Source organism: Octopus bimaculoides, chromosome 12, assembly GCF_046866305.1.
Source record: "Octopus bimaculoides isolate indiv1 chromosome 12, ASM4686630v1, whole genome shotgun sequence".
Taxonomy (NCBI): domain Eukaryota; kingdom Metazoa; phylum Mollusca; class Cephalopoda; order Octopoda; family Octopodidae; genus Octopus; species Octopus bimaculoides.
The window spans coordinates 36459962-36482829 of record NC_142939.1 but is presented as its reverse complement, the minus strand read 5'-3'; the positions used below and the strand labels follow the sequence as shown (position 1 = coordinate 36482829).

The 22868-nt window shown below is 36.3% G+C and overlaps 1 protein-coding gene across 1 annotated transcript in view; it reads right to left on the bottom strand.

Annotated features, from left to right (window-relative positions):
• Positions 1-982: 982 nt before the first annotated feature.
• The window catches only part of LOC106875675 (uncharacterized), a 178334-nt gene continuing 156448 nt past the window's right edge, over positions 983-22868 (bottom strand). Inside the window, exons 3-5 of the mRNA XM_052972127.2 lie at positions 16160-16219; positions 13642-14447; positions 983-1662 (exon numbers count right to left, since the gene is read on the bottom strand). Of these exons, the coding sequence (XP_052828087.1) occupies positions 1373-1662; positions 13642-14446 (1095 nt within the window). The 5' untranslated portion in view covers position 14447; positions 16160-16219 and the 3' untranslated portion in view covers positions 983-1372. The remainder of the gene's footprint in view (positions 1663-13641; positions 14448-16159; positions 16220-22868) is intronic.

Sequence of the window (22868 nt, the reverse complement as noted above, 5' to 3'; positions counted from 1 at the left end):
TGCCCACCCATGCTAACAAGGAAGGCGAACATTAAATGATGATGATGATGACACAAACACACACACACACACATATACATATATATATGCATGTATGTATGTGTGTGTGTGTGTTAACATCTATAAATGTATGCATGTTTACATATATGCACTTGTCAATTTATATATATATATAAATAGTATATATATATGTGTGTATGTATGTATAAAAATATTTTTGTTTTCATTAATTTTTAAGTGTATTTTCTTCATGGTTTCTTAGATCAGACAAATATTAAATCATTGTTTTACAACTGTTTTCCCTTCCATTTGCCAGACCTTTACATGTCTTTAAAGTATAGGGACTTTCATTCCACACATCTTTTAAGGCATGAAGTGAACAAGAAACATGAAGAAAAAAATTAACACAACCCACTCACGCACACATGCATATGCATTATGTGTGTGTGTGTTTATAATGATCTTCTTTCAAATTCTTTCTACATATATAGTTACACAGCTTCTGTTGGCCTAGGACCTATAGTATAAGGTACTTGCCCAAGATGCCATGCTGTGTGACTGAGCCTAAAACAGCTTGCTTTGGGGCACACATCTTAAACATAAGCCATCTATCTATATACCTGTGTGTGAGTGTGTGTGTGCAATATAAATATGTGTGATATATACATGTGAGTGTGTGTGTTTGTGTGTGTGTGTGTTTGTGTGTGTTTGTGAGACTATGTGTATACAAACATTCATAAAGACATATCAAGAAACCTATCCATTTCTGCTATTCATGTTGTTTTAAATGCTGAAATTGCTATTATGTCTTTATTATAGATTTTGATCCCTGCCAATGTCAATTTGTTAATGTGTTTCACGTATCCCTCTCCTCTAAAATGTCAGAACTACTATAAATTCTTAGTGATGCTAAACATAATTCTTCAGTCCTCAACAAGAACTTCTGATGAGATGTTGATTGATAAAAGATTGTGTAAATTCACTCTTTCAGAACCATTTTATGGTTGCCAACGAAATGTGTAAAGATTTGTAATTAAATAATTTCAAATAAAATTCTCCAGTTTTATACTTTGTTTCCATATTATGGGGCCATTATGACTAGTAAACTTATAACATGAAATTTTGTATAATAACACAAATTTTCTTTCCAGGCTTCCATTTTGGAGTATAATGTTTCGTACAGTGTTCTAACTCATTGGTTACATGTCATGCACTTTAATAGGCACTTAATAAACATATATATGTGTGAGTGTGCATATATGTGTTTATGTGTGTGTGTAAGTATGCATATATGTACTTATATACAGTTTTTATATTTTTCCTGTTTCTTAATATGATGTTTTTGCTAATTTTCTTCTTTTTTATTTATTGACTACCGTTTTTTCCTCAGTTTAGGTGTATTATCACAGCTGGCATCCTGACTGCTGCAGCTACTACTGCTTCCACCACCAGGAAGAGATCTGTCCCCAAACAGTGATGATGAAGAAGGAGAGGGCAATGAAGAAGATTGTGTGGGAGAATCTGGATCTGTAGAATTGCATCCTGAGCCTCCAATTGTTGACCACATACTTCCAGCCCCTGTATGACCAAGTCCGCGGATAATACATACAATAATAAACATTGGAAGAAGTACTGGAAGCAGCAAATACATCATCGGGTCATCTGAAAGCAGAGAAAAAGACGAAAGATTAATGGTCAGAACATATCCATGAAAATCAAGGTTAATCAGGTTTAGTAGCTAAATAAAAACAGAAGTTAATGCATCCTAGAGTAATGCTGGAGAAAGTAGAGACTAAAGGTTATCTTATCTTGTGACACAACAGCACATAGGACCATCTTAAATGCAAGTGCAACTTGTTGGTCTTGGGCCTCAATACTGATGGGATTTTAGGGGCACCATCAAGACATATACGTCTTTGGCACTGCAAAAAGTGTGAAAGTGAAATAAGAACAAAGAAGTGGAAAACTCCAGTACTGGTCTGATATTTTATCAATCTAAAAAGAAACAAATGCTAAGAAGCATTCTTTCCAATTCTCTATAAACTTTGCCTTAAATGAAATTTACACCATCACAGACAATTAAAAATTCCAATGTCATGACAAATGGTGTTGTCATCATCATCATCGTTTAACGTCCGCTTTCCATGCTAGCATGGGTTGGACGGTTTGACTGAGGACTGGTGAAACCGGATGACAACACCAGGCTCCAATCCAATTTGGCAGAGTTTCTACAGCTGGATGCCCTTCCTAACACCAACCACTCAGAGAGTGTAGTGGGTACTTTTACGTGTCACCCGCACGAAAACGGCCACGCTCGAAATGGTGTCTTTTATGTGCCACCCGGACAAGAGCCAGTCCAGGGGCACTGGCAACGATCTCGCTCGAAAACCCTACAAAGGCCAGTCAGGCGGTATATATATATATATATATATATGTCTGTACGTATCGTCGTCGTCGTTTAACGTCTGCCTTCCATGCTAGCATGGGTTGGACGATTTGACTGAGGACTGGTGAAACCAGATGGCAACACCAGGCTCCAGTCTGATCTGGCAGAGTTTCTACAGCTGGATGAGCTGGATGCTCTTCCTAACGCCAACCACTCAGAGAGTGTAGTGGGTGCTTTTACGTGTCACCTGCAGGAGGATAAATAATTTTTGTGCATTTCAAATTTTATTTCAATTCCTTAACAACATTATGGGTTGTAGTGGGAGTGAATAGACACTTTGGTGTCTGCTGGATGCACTTTGCCAGGGACGGTCAGATGGACAGGCATCACTGGCCTTTATTCAACTTCTAATCTCTCACTTGCTGGCTCCTAGCACCATACACCAGTACCCCACTACAGCTGAACCAAGCGAAGGGATGGTGTTAACAGGAGTCAGTGGCCTAGTGTTTGGGGCAAAAGCATGTCTCAGGTAGAAGCATATGGTTGGGGCTAATAGCTCAAAGAGGAATGGATGCTGCCAAGCTAATTTGCCTGTGATACATTCATGATGATGGTGACTAGATTAGAACCCATAGCCAAATTGGTTGTTATCCACGATATCAAGAGAGAACAGGCCTCAATTTTTCCATGGAGTCCTGGCAACCTTCAACTTTTTCAACTCAATATTTACATGCTATTATTTACAGTTTTATGTGATGTGCCTCAAGAGCCAATGTTCCCAAAAAGGATTATATATGACACACACACACATGTGTATGTGTGTGTGAATGTATGTATGTGTGTGTGTGTATGCATATGTACATATCATCATCATTGTTTAACGTCCGCTTTCCATGCTAGCATGGGTTGGACGATTGGACTGAGGACTGGTGAAACCAGATGGCTACACCAGGCTCCAGTCTGATTTGGCAGAGTTTCTACAGCTGGATGCCCTTCCTAACACGAACCACTCCGAGAGTGTAGTGGGTGCTTTTACGTGCCACCAGCGCGAAGGCCAGTCAGGCGGTACTGGCAACGGCCACGCTCAAAATGGTGTATTTTACGTGCCACCTGCACAATAGCCAGTTCGGCGGCACTGGCAACGATCTCACTCGAATGTCTTTACATGTGCCATCCGGCACAAGAGCCAGGAAGGCGACGCTGGGCACAGGTGCCATTGACGGTTTCGCTTTCGCTTGCCCCAATAGGTCTTTGCAAGCCGAGTTTCATTTCCGATGAAGGAGACGATGTTAGCATGGGTGCCAGTCGTCGAATTTAATTCAATTTCGATTTCACTTGCCTCAAGAGGTCTTCGCAAGCGGAGTTTAGTGTCCAATGAAGGAACGTACGTATAAGTGGGCTGCCTGAGGCCTTCGATTTAGGTCTCACTTGGCTTGCCGAGTCTTCTCACGAACAGCATATTTCCAAAGGTCTCGGTCAGAAGTCATATATATATATATATATATATATAAATATATAGTTTTAGGGAAAAGAACCAAGATTCATGAACTCATCGATGAAAATCCACTGTCACATATAGAAAAATTAATAAGTAAAGGCACAATAAATAAGTATAATATAATACAAAGTAAATATCATAGGATAAAGATAATAAAACGTTGTTTTATTATCTTTATCTTATGATATTTACTTTGTATTATATTATACTCATTTATTGTGCCTTTACTTATTAATTTTTCTATATGTGACAGTGGATTTTCATCGATGAGTTCATGAATCTTGGTTCTTTTCCCTAAAACTATATATTTATATATATTTAATACTGTGAAACTTAATGTAATTTTAATTTTTATATATTGATTTTAATTGAGTTTTTACCTGTAATTTTGGATTTTTATCCCTAATATTATTATTATTATTATCATATATATATATATATATATATATATATATATATATATATATATATATATATATATATTTATATATATTTAGAGAATTAACATTGCTATATTTATATATATATAAAATATATATATAATATATATATATATATACATGCGTATGTACACATATATATATATAAATATATACGTATATCAAAACATGTGGATAAGAAAGCAGACTTCCTGATCGAATTTCAACATGCTTCAGTCTGGCAGCAAAATACAAGTATGTATGTGTGTGTGTGTGTGTGTGTATATATCATCATCATCATCATCATTGTTTAACGTCCGCTTTCCATGCTAGCATGGGTTGGACGATTTGACTGAGGACTGGTGAAACCGGATGGCAACACCAGGCTCCAATCTAATTTGGCAGAGTTTCTACAGCTGGATGCCCTTCCTAACGCCAACCACTCAGAGAGTGTAGTGGGTGCTTTTACATGTCACCCGCACGAAAACGGCCACGCTCGAAATGGTGTCTTTTATGTGCCACCCGCACAAGAGCCAATCCAGGGGCACTGGCAACGATCTCGCTCGAAAACCCTACAAGGCCAGTCAGGCGGTACTGGCAACAGTCACGCTCAGGATGGTACATCTTATGTGCCACCCGCACAAGAGCCAGTCCAGGGGCCCTGGCAACGATCTCACTTGGCTTGCCGGGTCTTCTCACGCACAGCACATTTCCAAAGGTCTCGGTCAGTAGTCATCGCCTCGGTGAGGCCCAATGTTCGAAGGTCTTGCCTCACCACCTCAGCCCAGGTCTTCCTGGGCCTACCTCTTCCATGGGTTCCCTCAACTGTTAGGGTGTGGCACTTTTTCACGCAGCTATCCTCATCCATTCTCACCACATGTCCATACCAGCGCAATCGTCTCTCTTGCACACCACAACTGATGCTTCTAATGTTCAGCTTTTCTCTCAAGATACTTACACTCTGACGGGTATTCACATTGACATTACACATCCAACGGAGCATACTGGCTTCATTCCTTGCGAGCTTACGTATGTCCTCAGCAGTTACAGCCCATGTTTCACTGCCATGTAGCATGGCTGTTCGTACGCATGCGTCATACAGTCTGCCTTTTACTCTGAGTGAGAGTCCCTTTGTCGCCAGCAGGGGTAAGAGCTCTCTAAACTTTGCCTAGGCTATTCTTATTCTAGCAGCTACACTTTCAGCGCACCCACCCCCACTACTAACTTGGTCGCCCAGATAGCGGAAGCTATCGACTACCTCTAGTTTTTCACCCTGGAATGAGATAGAAGTTGTTTCTTGTTTGTTTACAGTCTTTATTGCACCTGAACATCTGCCACAAACAAAAACTAACTTGCTAGTTAACCTGCCTTTGATGTTGCTGCACCTCTTATGTGTCCATAGCTTGCACCGGGTACATCTTATAGAGTTACTACCTACTCCTTTTCTACATACTGAGCAGGGCGATCTACCTGAAGGGGTTTGTGTTTTATCTACCTTCCTACTTATTAGGATTTTGGTTTTAGCTAGGTTGACTCTAAGGCCCTTCAGTTCTAGACCTTGCTTCCACACCTGAAACTTCTCTAGTTCTGATAGTGACTCCGCAATTAGGGCAAGGTCATCAGCATAGAGGAGCTCCCAGGGGCAACCTGTCTTGAACTCCTCTGTGATTGCCTGGAGGACTATGATAAATAAGAGGGGGCTGAGGACGGAACCTTGGTGGACCCCTACCTCTACCCGGAATTCATTGCTGTACTCATTTCCAACCCTCACCTTACTGGCAGCATCTCTGTACATGGCTCGCACAGCTCTCACTAACCATTCTTCTATTCCAAGTTTCCTCATTGACCACCAGATAAGGGATCGGGGGACCCTGTCAAAGGCTTTCTCCATGTCAACGAAAGCCAGGTACAGAGGTTTATCCTTAGCTAGGTATTTCTCCTGCAACTGTCTCACTAGAAATAAGGCATCAGTAGTGCTTTTACCTGGCACGAACCCAAACTGCATCTCATCTAAATTGATTCGCTCCCTAATTAGTTGGGCTATGACCCTCTCTGTAACTTTCATAACCTGATCTAACAGCTTGATGCCTCTGTAATTATTTGTATCTAATGCGTCACCTTTACCTTTGTAGCAGTTGACTATGATGCTGCTACACCAGTCATTGGGTATGACTCCTTCGTGTATCACCTGGTTCGTAATACGGGTGACTAGGCTATAGCCAACACTGCCAGATATTTTGAGCATCTCTGCAGTGATTCCTGATGGGCCGGGGGCTTTCCCGGTCTTCATACTCTTAATTGCTTTATCTACCCTGGTACTATCAACTCGGATAGCTGGTCCCTCTATTGGGTCGACATACAGCAGGCTCTCTTTCTCCCATTCATTCTCTTTATTAAGCAATCTATCGTAGTGGCATCTCCAGACCTCTTTCTTTGCATCCTCATTTAATGCAAGCGTACCATCATCCATGCGAACACATTTCTCTCCTACAACATCACTATTCTCTCTCCTACACTGTCTTGCAACACGAAATACCTCGAGTCTTTGGTCCTCACGGCGCAGAACATTGGCAAATCTTTCCTTATCTGCTTCCCCTCTGGCTAAATAAACCTGTCGCCTAGCCTCCCTTCTGGCACATTGGTACAATTCCCTGCTACCACCGTTCTTCCAGTCCTTCCAAGCCTGTTTCTTTTGTCTAATAGCCCTGTCTACCTCCTTGTTCCACCACCACGTTACTCTGGGTCGGGAGGGGACCTTACACCACCCACAAATCTGGTCGGTGGCTTTCAATAGGTTGTCCCGCAGAAATCTCCAATTGTCTTCCACGTTGTATGATGCTATATCCCCTTCTATTTCGTTAAATGCTTCAAGTAACTTGTCTCTAAGTCTCTGTCCGTTTGCAGGGTCTTTAAGCTTCCATGCAGGGTACATACATATATGTGAGGTATTGGTATCTAGAAGATTCAAAGAGTCACACAAAACGTTAAGTAAGTGCTATGGACAGACCATAGTTAAACTCTTGGTTCAATAGTGATATGAGTGAGGAGACTAATGAGGGTCTTGTATTAGCATGCATATATATATATGTGTGTTAGACAAAATGAGATAACAAAGCCAAGGCTGTGAGTAGTTTTCAGGACATTTACAAGGAAAAACATATAGATATAGTCTTACAGCTGTTTCTGGGATATTCTGGATATCCCTTCATCAGAGATGATATGAGATGGTTAAAATAGAGGTAAATATTTGAGTTCGAAATAAGGAATTATTATGGAAAAGGAGATTGGGAATATAGAGGGAAATAAGAGAATGAAAGTGGAAATAAAATATATTAAAATATTGAAGTTGCAGTTCCATTATTTGAGGAAAGTGGTGTATAGAAGTGGTAAAAAAGTTTCCTGTACATGGTATGTAAGTTTCACTAGTAGTTCACGTTTAGAGTCATACATATATATACGTGTATACATAAATATATATACGTATATACACGTGTATATATATATACATACACACACACATACACAGGGGGTAGAGCTGGAAAGTTCCTGGCTTTAAGGGAGGCCTGGTTCAAGTGCTTTCTTTATATCTCTCTTATATATTTCAAGGTATGTTCAAATCGATAGTAAAAAAAAAAAAAAAAAGAAACAGGCTCATAAATATCAGATGAATGATCATAAATGCATAATATGCAGAATTGGAATTATAAGCTTTTCAGTTGTAATGCATTAAAGAATACTCAACACTCACATATTGAGTTCTGTAATTTATTGCTTTTCAGATTTATATATATACACACACACACAAATATATACATATATATATGTATTTATATATATATATATATATATATATATATATATATATATATATATATATATATATATATATATATATATATATATATACATGTATATACATATATATATATTTGCCATGATAGATTGCTAACCACTAAACCTTTTTCGATTTGCTCTCTCTGTTTATTTCTGTGTTCCTTTCTGTTGAAGAGCATAGGCTTGAAATGTAAAAGACTTTTTCACTTCTGGAAGCCATAAATGAGGTGATCAGTGAAAATTAATTTTTATAACGTTGAATTACAACCATAGTGAGAAAAAGAATAGCATTAATGAGAAAACTGGTTTTAGATTAGGCAAGGGAGGGAACTCTTGAAAATTATAATAAACCAAGAAATACTTTTAATGGGATGTGCAGAAGGATGAGTGTGTCTAAATATTGTAGGCCAAGGTGACAACTCCAAACATATTAGAATCTTATTAGATTTCTCAAAAAAATTCTATGAGAAAAATAGTTTTACTTCATACATGGAAAAGGATTAGGTAGAGATTTCATACTATGTGCCTAAAGCAAAATATGAACATACAAGAGGGGCAATAAACAAGGTGCAATAAACACTAAGAGTGTGTAGGAAATAACTTTTCTCAAATGCCCAAAAAGATCCCTAGAAGTAGAAGATAGTTTCTGTTATCTCAGTGACCTAATCAGCAGTAGAGGAGGCTGTTCTGAAAGTATAGTTGTTAGAATAAGAATAAGCTGAAGAACATTCAGAGATCTTTTACCTCTGTTGATCACAAAAGGTTTCTCTCTCAAGATTGAAAGATACATTGTGTGAGCTTGTGTATGGACTGCAATTGTTACATGGTAGTGTGACATGGGCCTTGGAAGCAGAGAATTGAGAAGACTGGAAAGAAATGAAGCTAACATGTTCTCTTGTACACAATAAGTGTAGATGAATGGTATAGTATGTGTTGAAAAGAAACTGGATATAAGAGGAATCAGATGTACTATGCTAGAAGGGACATAAAATACATATAGATGAGAATAGCTGTATAAAGAAGTACTAATGCCTTAAAATAGATGGCACTTATAGAATAGGTAACCCAAGAAGACATAGGATGAAGTAGTGAAGGCTGATCTCAGGACTTTGAATTTCACACAAGAGATATTAAAGGACCTGGATGTTGATATACACAACTGAGAACTATCTCAAAACTTAAGCCATTCATTTTCCACCTCAAGTTTTCCCCACTATTTTTCATTCAACATATATTTATTAGGTTACCCCTCATTCATTATAACCACTTCAGCCATTCCTCATTTCTAACCTTCACTCACTTTTCCCCCATACACTTTTGCAGCCTCTACTCATCCACACTCCTCTTTCTTCTGTAGAAACCATGCCAAGGCAGACAGTGATACCTTTGTGTACCTTGAAGGTCCATCCCAACACTTTATCGCCACTGTTTTAGCTGTTTTGCTGACTCCAGCTGAGTTACTCCCCAACACTCCTTTATAATATGAATAGACATGTAACACCTCTATATCAAGAAAACAGTGCTGTTTCTCCTCCTTTAACCTCTCATCTCCTTGCATAAAGCTGCCTACCTCTCTATTGTAACTCCACTCAATTATAAGCTGCAAGAAGAACTTACTAGTGCTGTTGCCACCCTGTACACTGACTGTAATTGCTGGGGTTAGGAGGGATATCCATCTGTAGAAACAGTACCAAAGCCAACATTGGGACATGTGCAGCCTTCAAATCTGTCAGATTCTGCTGAACTGCCCAACTCACATAACAGCATGAAAAATGGGCATTAAATGATGATGATGATGATATATACACGTGTGTATAAATATACACATAAACATATACATATATGCATAAATAAGTTGTAATAATGAAGTCAAACCAAATAGTGATGTTTTGAAATCACTTAATATGTATGTATAAGGTTTGCATAATATATAATAGGAAATGCATCCATTACATAAACCTTCCTTAAAACATCTCAATATGTATATAAGGTGAGGCAGCAGAATTGTTAGCATGTCAGGCAAAAATGCTTAGTGGCATTTTGTTTGTCATTATATTCTGGGTTGAAATGCCACAGGGATTGACTTTACCTTTTATCCTTTTGGTGTTGATAAAATAAGTACCAGTTGAGAACTAGGGTCAATTTAAATGACTTAGCCCCTCCTACGAAATTGCTGGCCTTGTGCTAAAATTTGAAACAGTATATATATATATATATATATATATATATATATATACTTTTTATCAAAGCTGCAAAATCTTCACAAAAGTGCAACTTTAATAAAAAGTATATTGCTCTACCTTAAGTATTCTTTTCCCACCTTGTTTTGCATTTATGTACTTACTTGTGTGTGTGTGTGTAAGCATAAAACAATGTATTATGAGGTGTCTATTTACTTCTGTCATGTCTGTACGCCTGTGTGTGTGTGAGTGTGTATATACACACACAGACATGACAGAAGTAAATAGACACCTCATAATACATTGTTTTATGCTTATTTTAACTTATTTTTTATTAATCAACATTTTTATGTTTCAAGTTCTAAATGTAACTGCTTAATCATGCCACATAGAAAAGAAGCCTTGGACTTGTCCGAATTTCAAAGAGGCTGTATTGTGGGTCAATCTGAAGGTGGAATTAGTCAGCATAAAATCGCAGAAAATCTTGGGATCCCGCTTTCTATAGTTAACAGAGTGACTGTGCAATTCATCAGAGAGGGGAAGGAATCTACATCACCTCGCCCAGGTCAACTACAGCCCTCTGACAGGACTCTTCACTTTGTTAAGAGGATAATCCCCATTGCAGGGCCTCTGACATAGCAGTTGATCTCAATCCCAGAGCAGCTGTCAGGTATCTCCACAGACTTGGCTACTATATTAACCAGCCAATATCAAATTGAGAAACGATTGGGCCAGTGAGACGATAGAAAGGCCACTAGCATTTTGGGACATTGTCATATTCTCTGAGTCCAGATTTGTTATATTTTCTGACTGTGGTCAAGTGTGGGTCTGGAGACTCCGTGATCAAGAATTTGATGTGAAAAGATTGAAGCCAACAATGAAACACGGCAGCTATTCTGTGATGTCTGGGGAGCAATTTGGAGCAATGGTCAATCAGAGCTGGTGGAGTGTGAAGGAAACATAAACTCAGATAAATATGTGTCCATATTGCAGAAAGGACTCCTTTCAATTTTCTCCAGTGGAGAAATGATTAAAGAAAATTCTTTATTTATGGAAAATATGGTTCCTTGTCACACGGCTAAAATGACCCAAGATTTGTTGAATGAGAATGGCATTAAAAAGCTTCCATAGCCAAGCCAGTCACCAGATATGAACCCTGTAGAACACCTCTGGGGCATAATGGACAGGATACTTCATGAAAAGAAAAAGAAAGCATCCTCAAAGCCAGATCTTTTGAGATTACTCCATGAAATTTGGCAAGAAATTTAAGAGAATATTCGTCATATGATCAGTAGCATGCCTAATAGGATCATTGCATTGAAAAATGCAAAGCGAATGTCTAGTAAATATTAGATATTTACATTATAATAATTAATAAATAATTTGAATGTAAAATTTCAGATTTAAATAAATTTTGATGATTATAAGGGTGTCTATTTACTTCTGTCATGTCTATATATATATATATATATATATATATATATATATATATATATATATATATATATATATATATATATATATATATATTATATATATATATATATATATGTATATATGTGTGTGTGTGTGTGTGTGTGTGTGTGTGTGTATACATATATATATCATCATCATCATTTAACAGCCATTTTCCATGCTAGCATATGCTGAATGGCTCAACAGGAGCCAACAAGCCAGAGGACTGTACCAGGTCCCAATGTCTGCTTTGGTATGGCTGCTATGGCAGGACAATGCTCCAACACAAATCCTTGCTTTCAATGGCTGCTGTGAGTGACTGTGGCTTTGACTCTACTTATCATCTGTTCTCCAGCATGAAAAAAACACTTGGCTGGGAACCAGTATTGCAGTGATGATGATGATGATTATGTCATATCTATTGTTGACGACTTTTTTTACCAACAGGATGAAAGCTTCTTTACTAATGTTATCCAAGCACTGCAACACAGATAGAAGAAGTGTGTGGACCATAAGAGGGACTATGTTAAAGATACTCCATGAGAGTATCTCGGTGAGTCTATGAACTTTTCAGCTAACTCTCATATACTAAAAGGTATATTAAAGGTTTCATACGTCAACACTGTCCAACCATGTTAGCAGTGCAATTCACTTACTTTTTAAAGTTATCGCTGCAGATTTTTGATTGCATAGTTTACATAGAGGTATTCATATACAAAACAAAACCTTCAGTGCTGGCTCTAATATGTATGTATGTGTGTGTGTGTGTGTGTGTGTGTGTGTGTGTGTGTGTGTGTGTGTGTGTGTGTGTATGCATGGATGTATGTATGCATGTATGTATGCATGCATGTATGCATGTATGTACGTATGTACACATACAGATACAAGCTATATATACATATACATAAAACACACACACACAGACATTTACTAATTAATATATACATTTGTATACATCTATATCCAGGGAGAAGCTGTTTGTCTTTGGAGGAGCTGCCTCACAGATAATACATTATGACTGGGTACTGAAATAGCAGCTCAACCACTCAAATGTAGATGAGATATATCTTGATTTTGCCAAGGTCTTTGACAAAGTTGATCATGGAATGATATGTCAAAAACTGAGTGATCTCTGGGGAGACATCAATCTGCATCAGAGTCCTTTGAGGAACTGTACTGGGAACACTACTATCCATGATGGCTCTCTCAGACATGCCCTCAGCCATACAGTCAGTCACTCTCATCTCAAGGGCCCTGATGACATACTAAAACTGCAAAATGACCAGCATACAGTATACAAATGGACTAATAGAAACAACATACAGTTTAATGCTTGAAGCACTCCACTATCAACCCACAACAAACTACAATCAGAATACACATAAGCAGGGGATAGTGCAATCTCAGAATCAGGATTGATGCATGATCTGAGAACCCACATGTATAATGCTGCAATGTTCCATGTGTATATTACCAAGATGGCAACACTGTGCAGAGCAGTAGCTTGATGGATTCTGAGATCATTCAGATCTAGTAAAAAAGGATACCATGCTACTCTTAAGGAGAACTTTCATTCCCAGTCATCTAGATGGCACCGCAGAGTGTCAAACTGGTGGCAAAACTTGAGGCAATCCAGTGCTACTACAGAAAAATGATTGGCTTGGTAAAACAGATAAGCTAAGAGGCTAAAAGAACTGACGCTCTACTCCTTAGAGAAAGATGATATATACAGGTACACATGTATGTGCATGCACACACACACACACACACACATGCACATACATATTGAGAGACAAAAGTAGAAGACAATGTTAGAGGTGAAGTAAAATTATAAAAAAGAAATAATCAACAAAACTGTTTGTTACTCACTGAATCTTAATGATCCAAAAGTAATCTGATCTTTGTTTGGGGGAGGTTTCTGGCCTTCACTGAGTATTTGTACAGGAATTATTTCCCCTTTGTCATCATCATCATTGTCCATGTGATGAGATGCTGCTGATATTTTTGATCTAGTTGAGAATATTCGACAGCCAGAACCTCTTGCACTCTTCTTACTACTGTCATTGTTGCTGCTGTTGTTACTGTTGATGCTTCTCACAGCATTGGGTGATGAATTTGTTGACAAGTTGCTTAATGCTAAGCTTGTCTCTTGTAGAAGGTGTGATGTAGCATGGTGTGGTGTGCATGCACTGGTTTGTGTCTCTTTTGGCACAGCTTTGAACATTTCAGCAAATTTGCGTCTCTCAGCAGCTTGGATGGCACTGGTTCGAATCTTGTTGATTCTCTGCTCCATATTTTCCCGACGAGCATTTTGCTCATTCTGTAGCTTAGTTACATCAGGATGATTGTCAAGATTTATTTTAAGGTAGTTGTCGGAGCTGAGCTCCCCTGTTGATGGTGGCCAGGAGCCAGCACCTCCTCTGTACACAGAGGGAGAAGCACTGCATTTGGTGTTCATTGGTGGCATGGTGTTTGGTGTATTCATTGTAACATTAAAGTCACTATAATAATATTTGGGGCTATTGACTATAGACCTTGTTGGCAATCCTTTCATGCCCTGTAGGTGATGCCAAGGTGTCTGTAGACCATCATAGGTAAGTCCTGGAGAAGGACCAATATCTGTATATTTCTTCCATTTTTTCTCCTTCTTCTTCTTTGAATTCTGAATTCCCATTCTTGAAGAAAATTATAAAAGAAAAAGAGTATTTGAGAGAGACTAGAAAACAAATGTTGAGAAATGTAAATGAAATATTTAAAATTTATAGTAACTATAAAGATTAATTTATTTTGTCTCATAGCAAGTTCATTTCAGAATTTCCACAGAAGTTTTAAATACATGGCACTTCTGCCCATTAGACAGTCATTTTACTCATAGCCACTCTCATCCAGTATTTTAGGTTTATTTTAATACTTATTATTTTGTGTGGCACTTTCACATTTATATTTCATGTTATCATTTTGATATTTTGTGAAGCAACTGCTTTTAGAGCAATATGGATATCTTCTACCCCATACATACCATTCAAATATAAAATAGCTATAACACCTATTGCTTAACAAAATTATATACCTTGCCCACTATCAAGATATTGTTGTTGAAGAAAATAATTTTGTCTTCACACAATTTATTTTAATTATCCTTAAATATTATTATTACAAGTAGTAATAGTAGGGCAGTGTGTTGGCAGAACTCATAGAGTGTCAGACAAAATTCTTTGTAGTATTTAGTTGGGTCCTTCGTGTTTCAAGTTCAAATCTCACTGAGGTCAGCTTTGCCTTTCATCCTTCTGAGATTAGTTAAATAAGACTTTGTGAGAAATTAATTTACTTATTATTCCTTAGAGTGATGCTCTGAAATCCACAGGTCTAGTACCAATTTTTCACTTTCTGCAGTAAATGAAAGAGAAATACACTTATGGACCAGGAATTTATCACTTGTATCTTTCCTTACAAGTTTAGTTGGAACTCAGCACTAAACCAATGAATCAGTAATTAATCTTAAAATTGTCAGTGAACTAAACTACCCACTGGTACCTTCTAACTTGTAGTAACAATGAACTGTTAAAGATTAAAGTGCCATAGCTATCAGTACATCACATCCTTTCAGTTAGTGCTCTACTGTCATGTACATAAGTACCTTTTACTGAACCACAGTTGATATTTCATAAAAGTGAATTTTGTATTAAAATAAAAATGTCATATAGGCACAAGAGTGGCTATGTGGTAAGTAGATTGCTCACCAACCACATGGTTCCGGGTTCAGTCCTACTGCATGACACCTTGAGCAAGTGTCTTCTACTATAGGCTTGGGCTGACCAAAGTCTTGTGAATGGATTTGGTACAAGGAAACTGAAAGAAGCTCGTCGTATATATATATATATATATATATATATATATATATGTGTGTGTGTTTGTCTCCCCGATGTTGGTGTGTTTATGTCCCTGTAACTTAGCAGTTCAGCAAAAGAGACCAACAGAATAAGTACTAGGCTTACAAAGAATAAATCCTGGGGTCGATTTGTTCGACTAAAGACAGTGCTCCAGCATGGCCACAGTCAAATGACTGAAACAAATAAAAGAATATTTAAAAAAAACCCAAAAAACTAAAAGTTAATGATAGCCTCCATCTGCAAAGACAAATCTATTCCAAGCCCTAGTGACTGATACCTCATCCTGCAGTGTGTAAGTTGATAGTCCAGATTAAAACCTGTCAGAAATAGGATTAGTTATATTTTAACTGCATTTTTAACAACAAACTTCTGATATTCAGAAGTATCTTACCAACAGCATTAGGAAAATAAAAGAATGAAATCAAAAGAATGAAATCAAAATGCTAAAAATAAAACAAAAGAATGAAATCAAAATGCTAAAAATAAAACTGACTTACATTGAATGCTGGTAGAATGGGCTACCTCATGACATTGTTGGATTGGTAAAAAGACTTCATCTGAATAATAAAAAATAAAATCACACTGCTTTAACAACTGGAAAAATGATTTTAACAAGATTGTTAGTGGCTCCTATAAGTCATTAACTTTTTGGTATCAAGTCACTTGAAACTACTCTGATTTATTTCATATTAAATCCTGTTTTAAAGCATTTAGATTTAAATTAAAACCATCATGATAATTTTATGTACGAATTTTGATAAATGAATAAAGAAAAATTCTGTGTAGTATAGTTGTCCACTAAGTATTGAAGATTCTTAGATTAAATGATTCAGTGGTTTAGTACTGAGTTTCAACTAAACTTGTAAGGAAAGATACATGTGATAAATTATTCGCCCATCTAGAGATGGGTGCATTTCTCTTTCATCTACTCAATTCTACAGAAAGTGAAGAGCTGGTACCAGTCCTATGGATTTCAGGACATTACTATAAGAAATAATAGTAATAATAACTAAAGTGATTTCTCACATTGGCACAAAATCACAAGTACTTTGATAGAAGGGCAGTACTTGGCGAGTACCTAATTTTATAAATTACAAAGGGATGAATGGCAAAGTTGACTGCAGTGAATTTGAGCTTAGAACATAAAGGAATACAACTAAATACTACTTGAAATTTTATCTGACATTCTATGAATTCTGCCAATGCATTCCTCTACTAATAAACCTTTCTCAATATTTACTAAAACAGACGTCACAAAATCAGCTAAATGAATAACCACTAGATCAGTTTTTGATTTAATAGTGACCTCACTAGTACTGGTGCCATGAAAAAAGCATCCAGTATATTCTGTAAAGTGGATGGCATATAGGAAGGACACCCAGCTGAAGAAAAATACCAAAACTGACATTGGAGCTTAGTGCAATCCTCTGGCTTTCAAGTTCCTCTCAAACTGTCCAACTTATGTCAACATGGAAAGCAGACATTAAACAATGATAATGGGGAAACTGAATATGTGAACTCTGTTCTAAAGAAAGTAAAGTATTCAATGGGTGGAATTTGGAAGCTGTTGTTGTTTAACCCAAATCAAATTTGATTGAACAGATGCATGAGCAAAGGTGTTCCAGCTATCACTATCTCCTCTTTCTAGGAATGTGAAAGATATTACCTAATGTGATTTCTTCTGTAGTGTAATTTGAGAGAGATTTGGTTACTATTCAAATAGGCCAACTAATCATTTAGAGATTCTTTCAGTGGTTAGTATATTATAGAAGTTGAGCACTAAATAGAGTTTCTTGAATGTAGTATTGAATTATAATCAAGTGGTTGCTGTTCACACACTATGATTTGGCTGCGAGAGGGCAGGGGTACAAAACTATTCCCATGTGTAAAAATCTGAGTTTCTACCATACTGTCAAATAACTAAAATACCAATTTCCCAACAAATGCTATTGTAGCAAGTTATAATAAACCTTTATTGGCAGTAATATGATGTCATAGTTATGTTGACTGAATAGCTATTGATTATTTGTTTCCCATTGGTTAAAATTACTGAATTTTTGAATTCTAACTTTAGTTACAGTTCTTAGAATTCAGGTATGAGCAGTTATCAAAACCCTGATTTTTTGGGAATTAATCAATGTTCGTTGGTTGTCACTCGTTTCCATGACACTCACCCTCTTGAGATATGCCATGTCTCTTATCTAATTCAACAAGGCTATTTTGAATTGTTGTTCAAAACTCTTGTAGCTTGGTTATGGAAGAATTAGTTAACATAAATTTTATGTTGTAATTCTCTACAACAGTTTTCTTTTGACTTATAAAAATGTACTGTAAATATTATATGTATGTAAATAAACTAATTTAGTAAATAATTTCTCTTTCTTCATTTTCTTCAACCTGTTGGTGAAATTTATTTCTGCAACTATGAAATTGTTATTATAGCAGTGAAAAAGAGTAAGGTTTATTATCTTCAACATACATACACGTTGAGTGTCTTGGTGTGTATAATTCACCACAGTGTTTATGCAGCCTGAGTTAAGATTTATGTATGCTAGTAAATGCTTATAAGTGACAGGTTTATCACCATAGATTCCTACTCAAGAAATGATTATATTTATTATCTCTTCCAAGTCAAAACCTTTATAAACCAGATAATCAAAAGCGTTATAAATTGGTGACCAGCCGACGTTAATTACAAAGTCTACTTGGGAGAATAATCACCGTTAGAAATTGGTGACCCTGTTGTGATTTGAACATGCAGCCTTCTGCTTAAATTTTTATTCTCCTGCTGAACTGCTGTTATGGAACAACATTAACTCTACCTTGCCAAATGTTTGAAGAAACCAATTCTTTTAATGTAGATATTAACAATTATGTAACCCGACTCAAGAGATTTCTCTCTGATGTTCCTTCTTTTACAAGTAAATTACAAAATATTAAAAGTTTCGACCCTTCTGATATTAATTCTTGGACTCATGTATTTGTACGTAATGATGTCAGTCATCATTCACAGAATTATAAATACACTGGACCTTTTAAAGTTTTGTCAATTAAAGATAAAACTATGACCTTGGATATGCATGGTAAAAAGGAAATTGCCAGTTTAGACAGAGTTAAAAAAGTTTATTTCAACCTGTCTTCATGTCATGAGAATAAAAATTTGAGCAACACATTTCAAAATAACTCAAAACAGAACAATTCTCAAAGCAGTGAACTTAAGGTTGAGAAAAAGATCTACAAGTCAACTTTAAAATCACCTACAAGCGAAAAGAAAACTAGAAGTGGTAGAATTGTACATTTTCCCCAAAAGACTTTCTCAGTATGTTTGAATATATTTCTTACGGACTTTTATATTCCTGGAATTAAAAAAAAAAAAAAGATTTTATAATTCAGGTATGAGCAGTTATAAAAACCCTGATTTTTGGGAAATTAATCAGTGTTCATTAGTAGTCACTCGATTCCACGACACTCACTCTCAGTGTTCATTGGTTGTCACTCGTTTCCATGACACTCACTCTCTTGAGATATTGGTTATTGCTATGCCACGTCTTTTATCTAATTCAACAAGGCTATTTTGAATTGTTGTTTAAAACTCTTGTAGCTTGGTTATGGAAGAATTAGTTAACATAAATTTTATGTTGTAATTCTCTACAACAGTTTTCTTTTGACTTATAAAAATGTACTGTAAATATTATATGTATGTAAATAAAATAATTTAGTAAATAATTTCTCTTTCTTCATTTTCTTCAACCTGTTGGTGAAATTTATTTCTGCAACTATGAAATTGTTATTATAGCAGTGAAGAAGAGTAAGGTTTATTATCTTCAACATACATACACGTTGAGTGTCTTGGTGTGTATAATTCACCACAGTGTTTATGCAGCCTGAGTTAAGATTTATGTATGCTGGTAAATGCTTATAATTAAGTTATAAGTGTCGGGTTTATCACCATAGATTCCTACTGAAGAAATAATTATATTTATTATCGCTTCCAAGTCAAAACCTTTATAAACCGATAATCAAAACCATTATAAACTGGTGACCAACCAACGTTGATTATGAAGTCTACTCAGGAGAATAATCACCATTATACTAACTTTTATCATCATCATCATCATCATCATTTAACGTCTGTTTTCCATGCTGGCATGGGTCGGACGGTTTGACTGGTGACTGGGAAGCCAGGAGACCGCACTAGGTTCCAATCTGATCTGGTAGTGTTTCTACGGCTCGATACTCTTCCTAACATCAGCCACTCCAAGAGTGTAGTAGGTGCTTTTTATGTGCCACTGGCACGGGAGCCAGTTAGGTGGCACTGGCATCGGCTACGTTCAGATGGTGCTTTTTACGTGCTACCAGCACAGTAGCCAGTCAGAGCGGGGAGGCTGCATCGACCATGTTCAGATGGTGCTTTTTACGTGCCACTGGCACAGGGAGCCAGTTCAGGTGGCACTGGCAATGACCCATGCATGCATGGTACTTATTGTGTGCCACCAGCATGGAGCCAGTCAGGCAGCACTGGCATTGGTCACAACTACAATTTCCATTTGATTGTGATTTGATTTGATTTTAACTTTGATTTAAGAGGAATAAATCATGATTGCGTTATGCCTTACCTGGTTTATAAACAAACACAACAAATTAGTTTTGTTTTTACTAAGGAACTTCATCATTTTAGTGGGTCACAATAAAAAACTAAGGGAAGGATGTTGCCAGAGAATCTAATTTTAACAATATCAGTCAGTCTACTGAAAATGACTGCCAATGTCATCTATAGTGGAGGTTATTAAACAACGTCATACAACACTAGCTTCTCCATCACAATACCAAGTGATTATTACTGTCACCATCAGTATCACCAGCATCATTTTCTCCTTGATACAGACAATTATTCTCACCATATCCCAAACATCATCACCACTGCATTATAACTGTAACTACTGACAACAATTTCTACCTCTCCCACATCCTAAGACACAAAACTGGAAGAGAATGACGATGGTAGTTTTTATAATGACATTGATAATGATGTTGGTGACAGTGCTGATAATGGTCTAATATGAAGGTGGTTAATATGTGAATAGATACATGCATGCATGCATGCATGTATGTATGTATGTATGTATGTATGTATCATCGTATGTGTGTGTGTGTGTGTGTATCTATATGTGTGCGTATGCGTGTGTGTGCATGTACATAAACATTTTGTTTGCTTTTATGTGCTTTTTGTTCATGCTAACATGGGTTAGATGAATATGTTATTCAGGCATTGTTTCACAGCTACATACCCTCCATGTCACTGACCTTTACCTAATTTGCAAGTAAAGAATCTCTTATTTTACATGTCTCTGAAGGCACAAAGTTAGTAAACAATTTGTTGACAGGAGAAATGACAACAGTATTACCACTTGTAACTAGCAAATTTTTTAAAAAGTGCAACTTTAAGCAGACATATGCACACACGTGCATGTATGTATGTATGTATGTATGTATGTATGTATGTATGTATGTATGTATGCACGCATATATATGTGTATATATAAAACACACACACACACATGCGTGCGCATAGCCAGTATTGTTTATGTACTCTAGTGAGTGACACTGAATCAGAATAGAAGAATATCTAAACTTTAACCAATATAAAATGAATTTATAATGACCAAGCTGTGTAAAAATGTTTTATAATATTATAGAGCTGAAAAAATTCTATATTAAACAGAATATACCTAACTTCAATTAACATGGTGGTAAAAAATATTATAATAAAATATCAGGATAGATAAATGAACAGACAGGATTTATAATACCTCTTCATACATTCAAAGACATAAATATTCTCAGAATTCAACATATTTTTTCGTATTTGCTGCCAAGATATATGGTTTAAATGAGTTAAAACTATTTCCTTGAAAAAGTATTTTAGAATTCTAAGAATATTTGTTTCTGAATAGTATGAGTGGATATTTTTACACACACAAATGTCAAGGAGAATTTGTGAATAGCCATAATGGATACCAATACAATTAGTCAGCTAAACCAGCCCTGAGATAAAGTACTTCTACTCAATTGCAATAATTAACTACATATGCACCAAACATCAAACTTACATGCAAGAATGCAGTACTCTTCTTCATTGTCTACATTTTGAACTTTAATTATGGGAATGCTGAACATTTGGTCTTCTTGCCTATTTTAGAATCATTTTACAATTACTTGTTCAAGTGGAGCATTAGCTGTGTCAGTAGCTCTGGTCTTGGAAAGTTTGCAAAGGTCATATGCATAGTCCCTTCCTATATACCATTCCAATAAAAAAAAAATAGGTAAGTTTTAAAAAAATAAAATAACCCGTTGGATGCTTTAAAGTGAGCACTGCAAGCTAATGAAACATTTGACAATTATGCAGTGCTCTCACTACCATTCACAGGAAATTGTTTCAAATCTATATGGGCTGAGCTAGCAAAAGTTAAATATTAAAACAGACCAAGCTCTTAGTTATGGAGTAATGTCAGTTTGTTCAGCAATTTGGCAATCAATAAATTCACGTAACTACGAATTTTAGTGCAATATTGAAGCTTAGCATTTTTTGCTTTTAGCCTCATTGTCATCATCAAATGCACATTACTTATAGGAATAAGTTCAAACTTTACTCCTGAAGCTATAATGCTAGAAGATTGCAGTCATCTATGTACAAAGCATATAACATTGGTTTAGTATGTTAGACTGACATACATTTAGCGTTCATATTTCACATTCAAGTGTTTTGAACTTGGAAGGACATACAATGGCAATAGCATAATTATTCCTCCAAAATAAAAAAATTCAAATTCTGGACTGCTCTATCCATCCACAGAGAAAAACTGGTATATCTTAGAAAAGTAAACATTAGTGACAGGCATATCTCAGTAAAGAAAATATTTGTAACACTATTTTCTGAAACTTACATGAAAATATAAGAGTGTCTTAGTTTGCTGAAAATAAAGACTTAACTTTTTTTTACATCACAAACAATTATAGGGCAGCCACTTATGACTATACCCACCAACCAATCAGATATATAAATGTAAAATTATTAAAAATATTGCTATTATGAATAGTATGATTAGTGTTATAGAAAGGACAGTGTCTTGATATCAAAAATTCTTTGCTGCATTTTGAATTAAAATCCTGGCTTTGCTTTTAATTCTCTCAAAGTAAAATAAATAC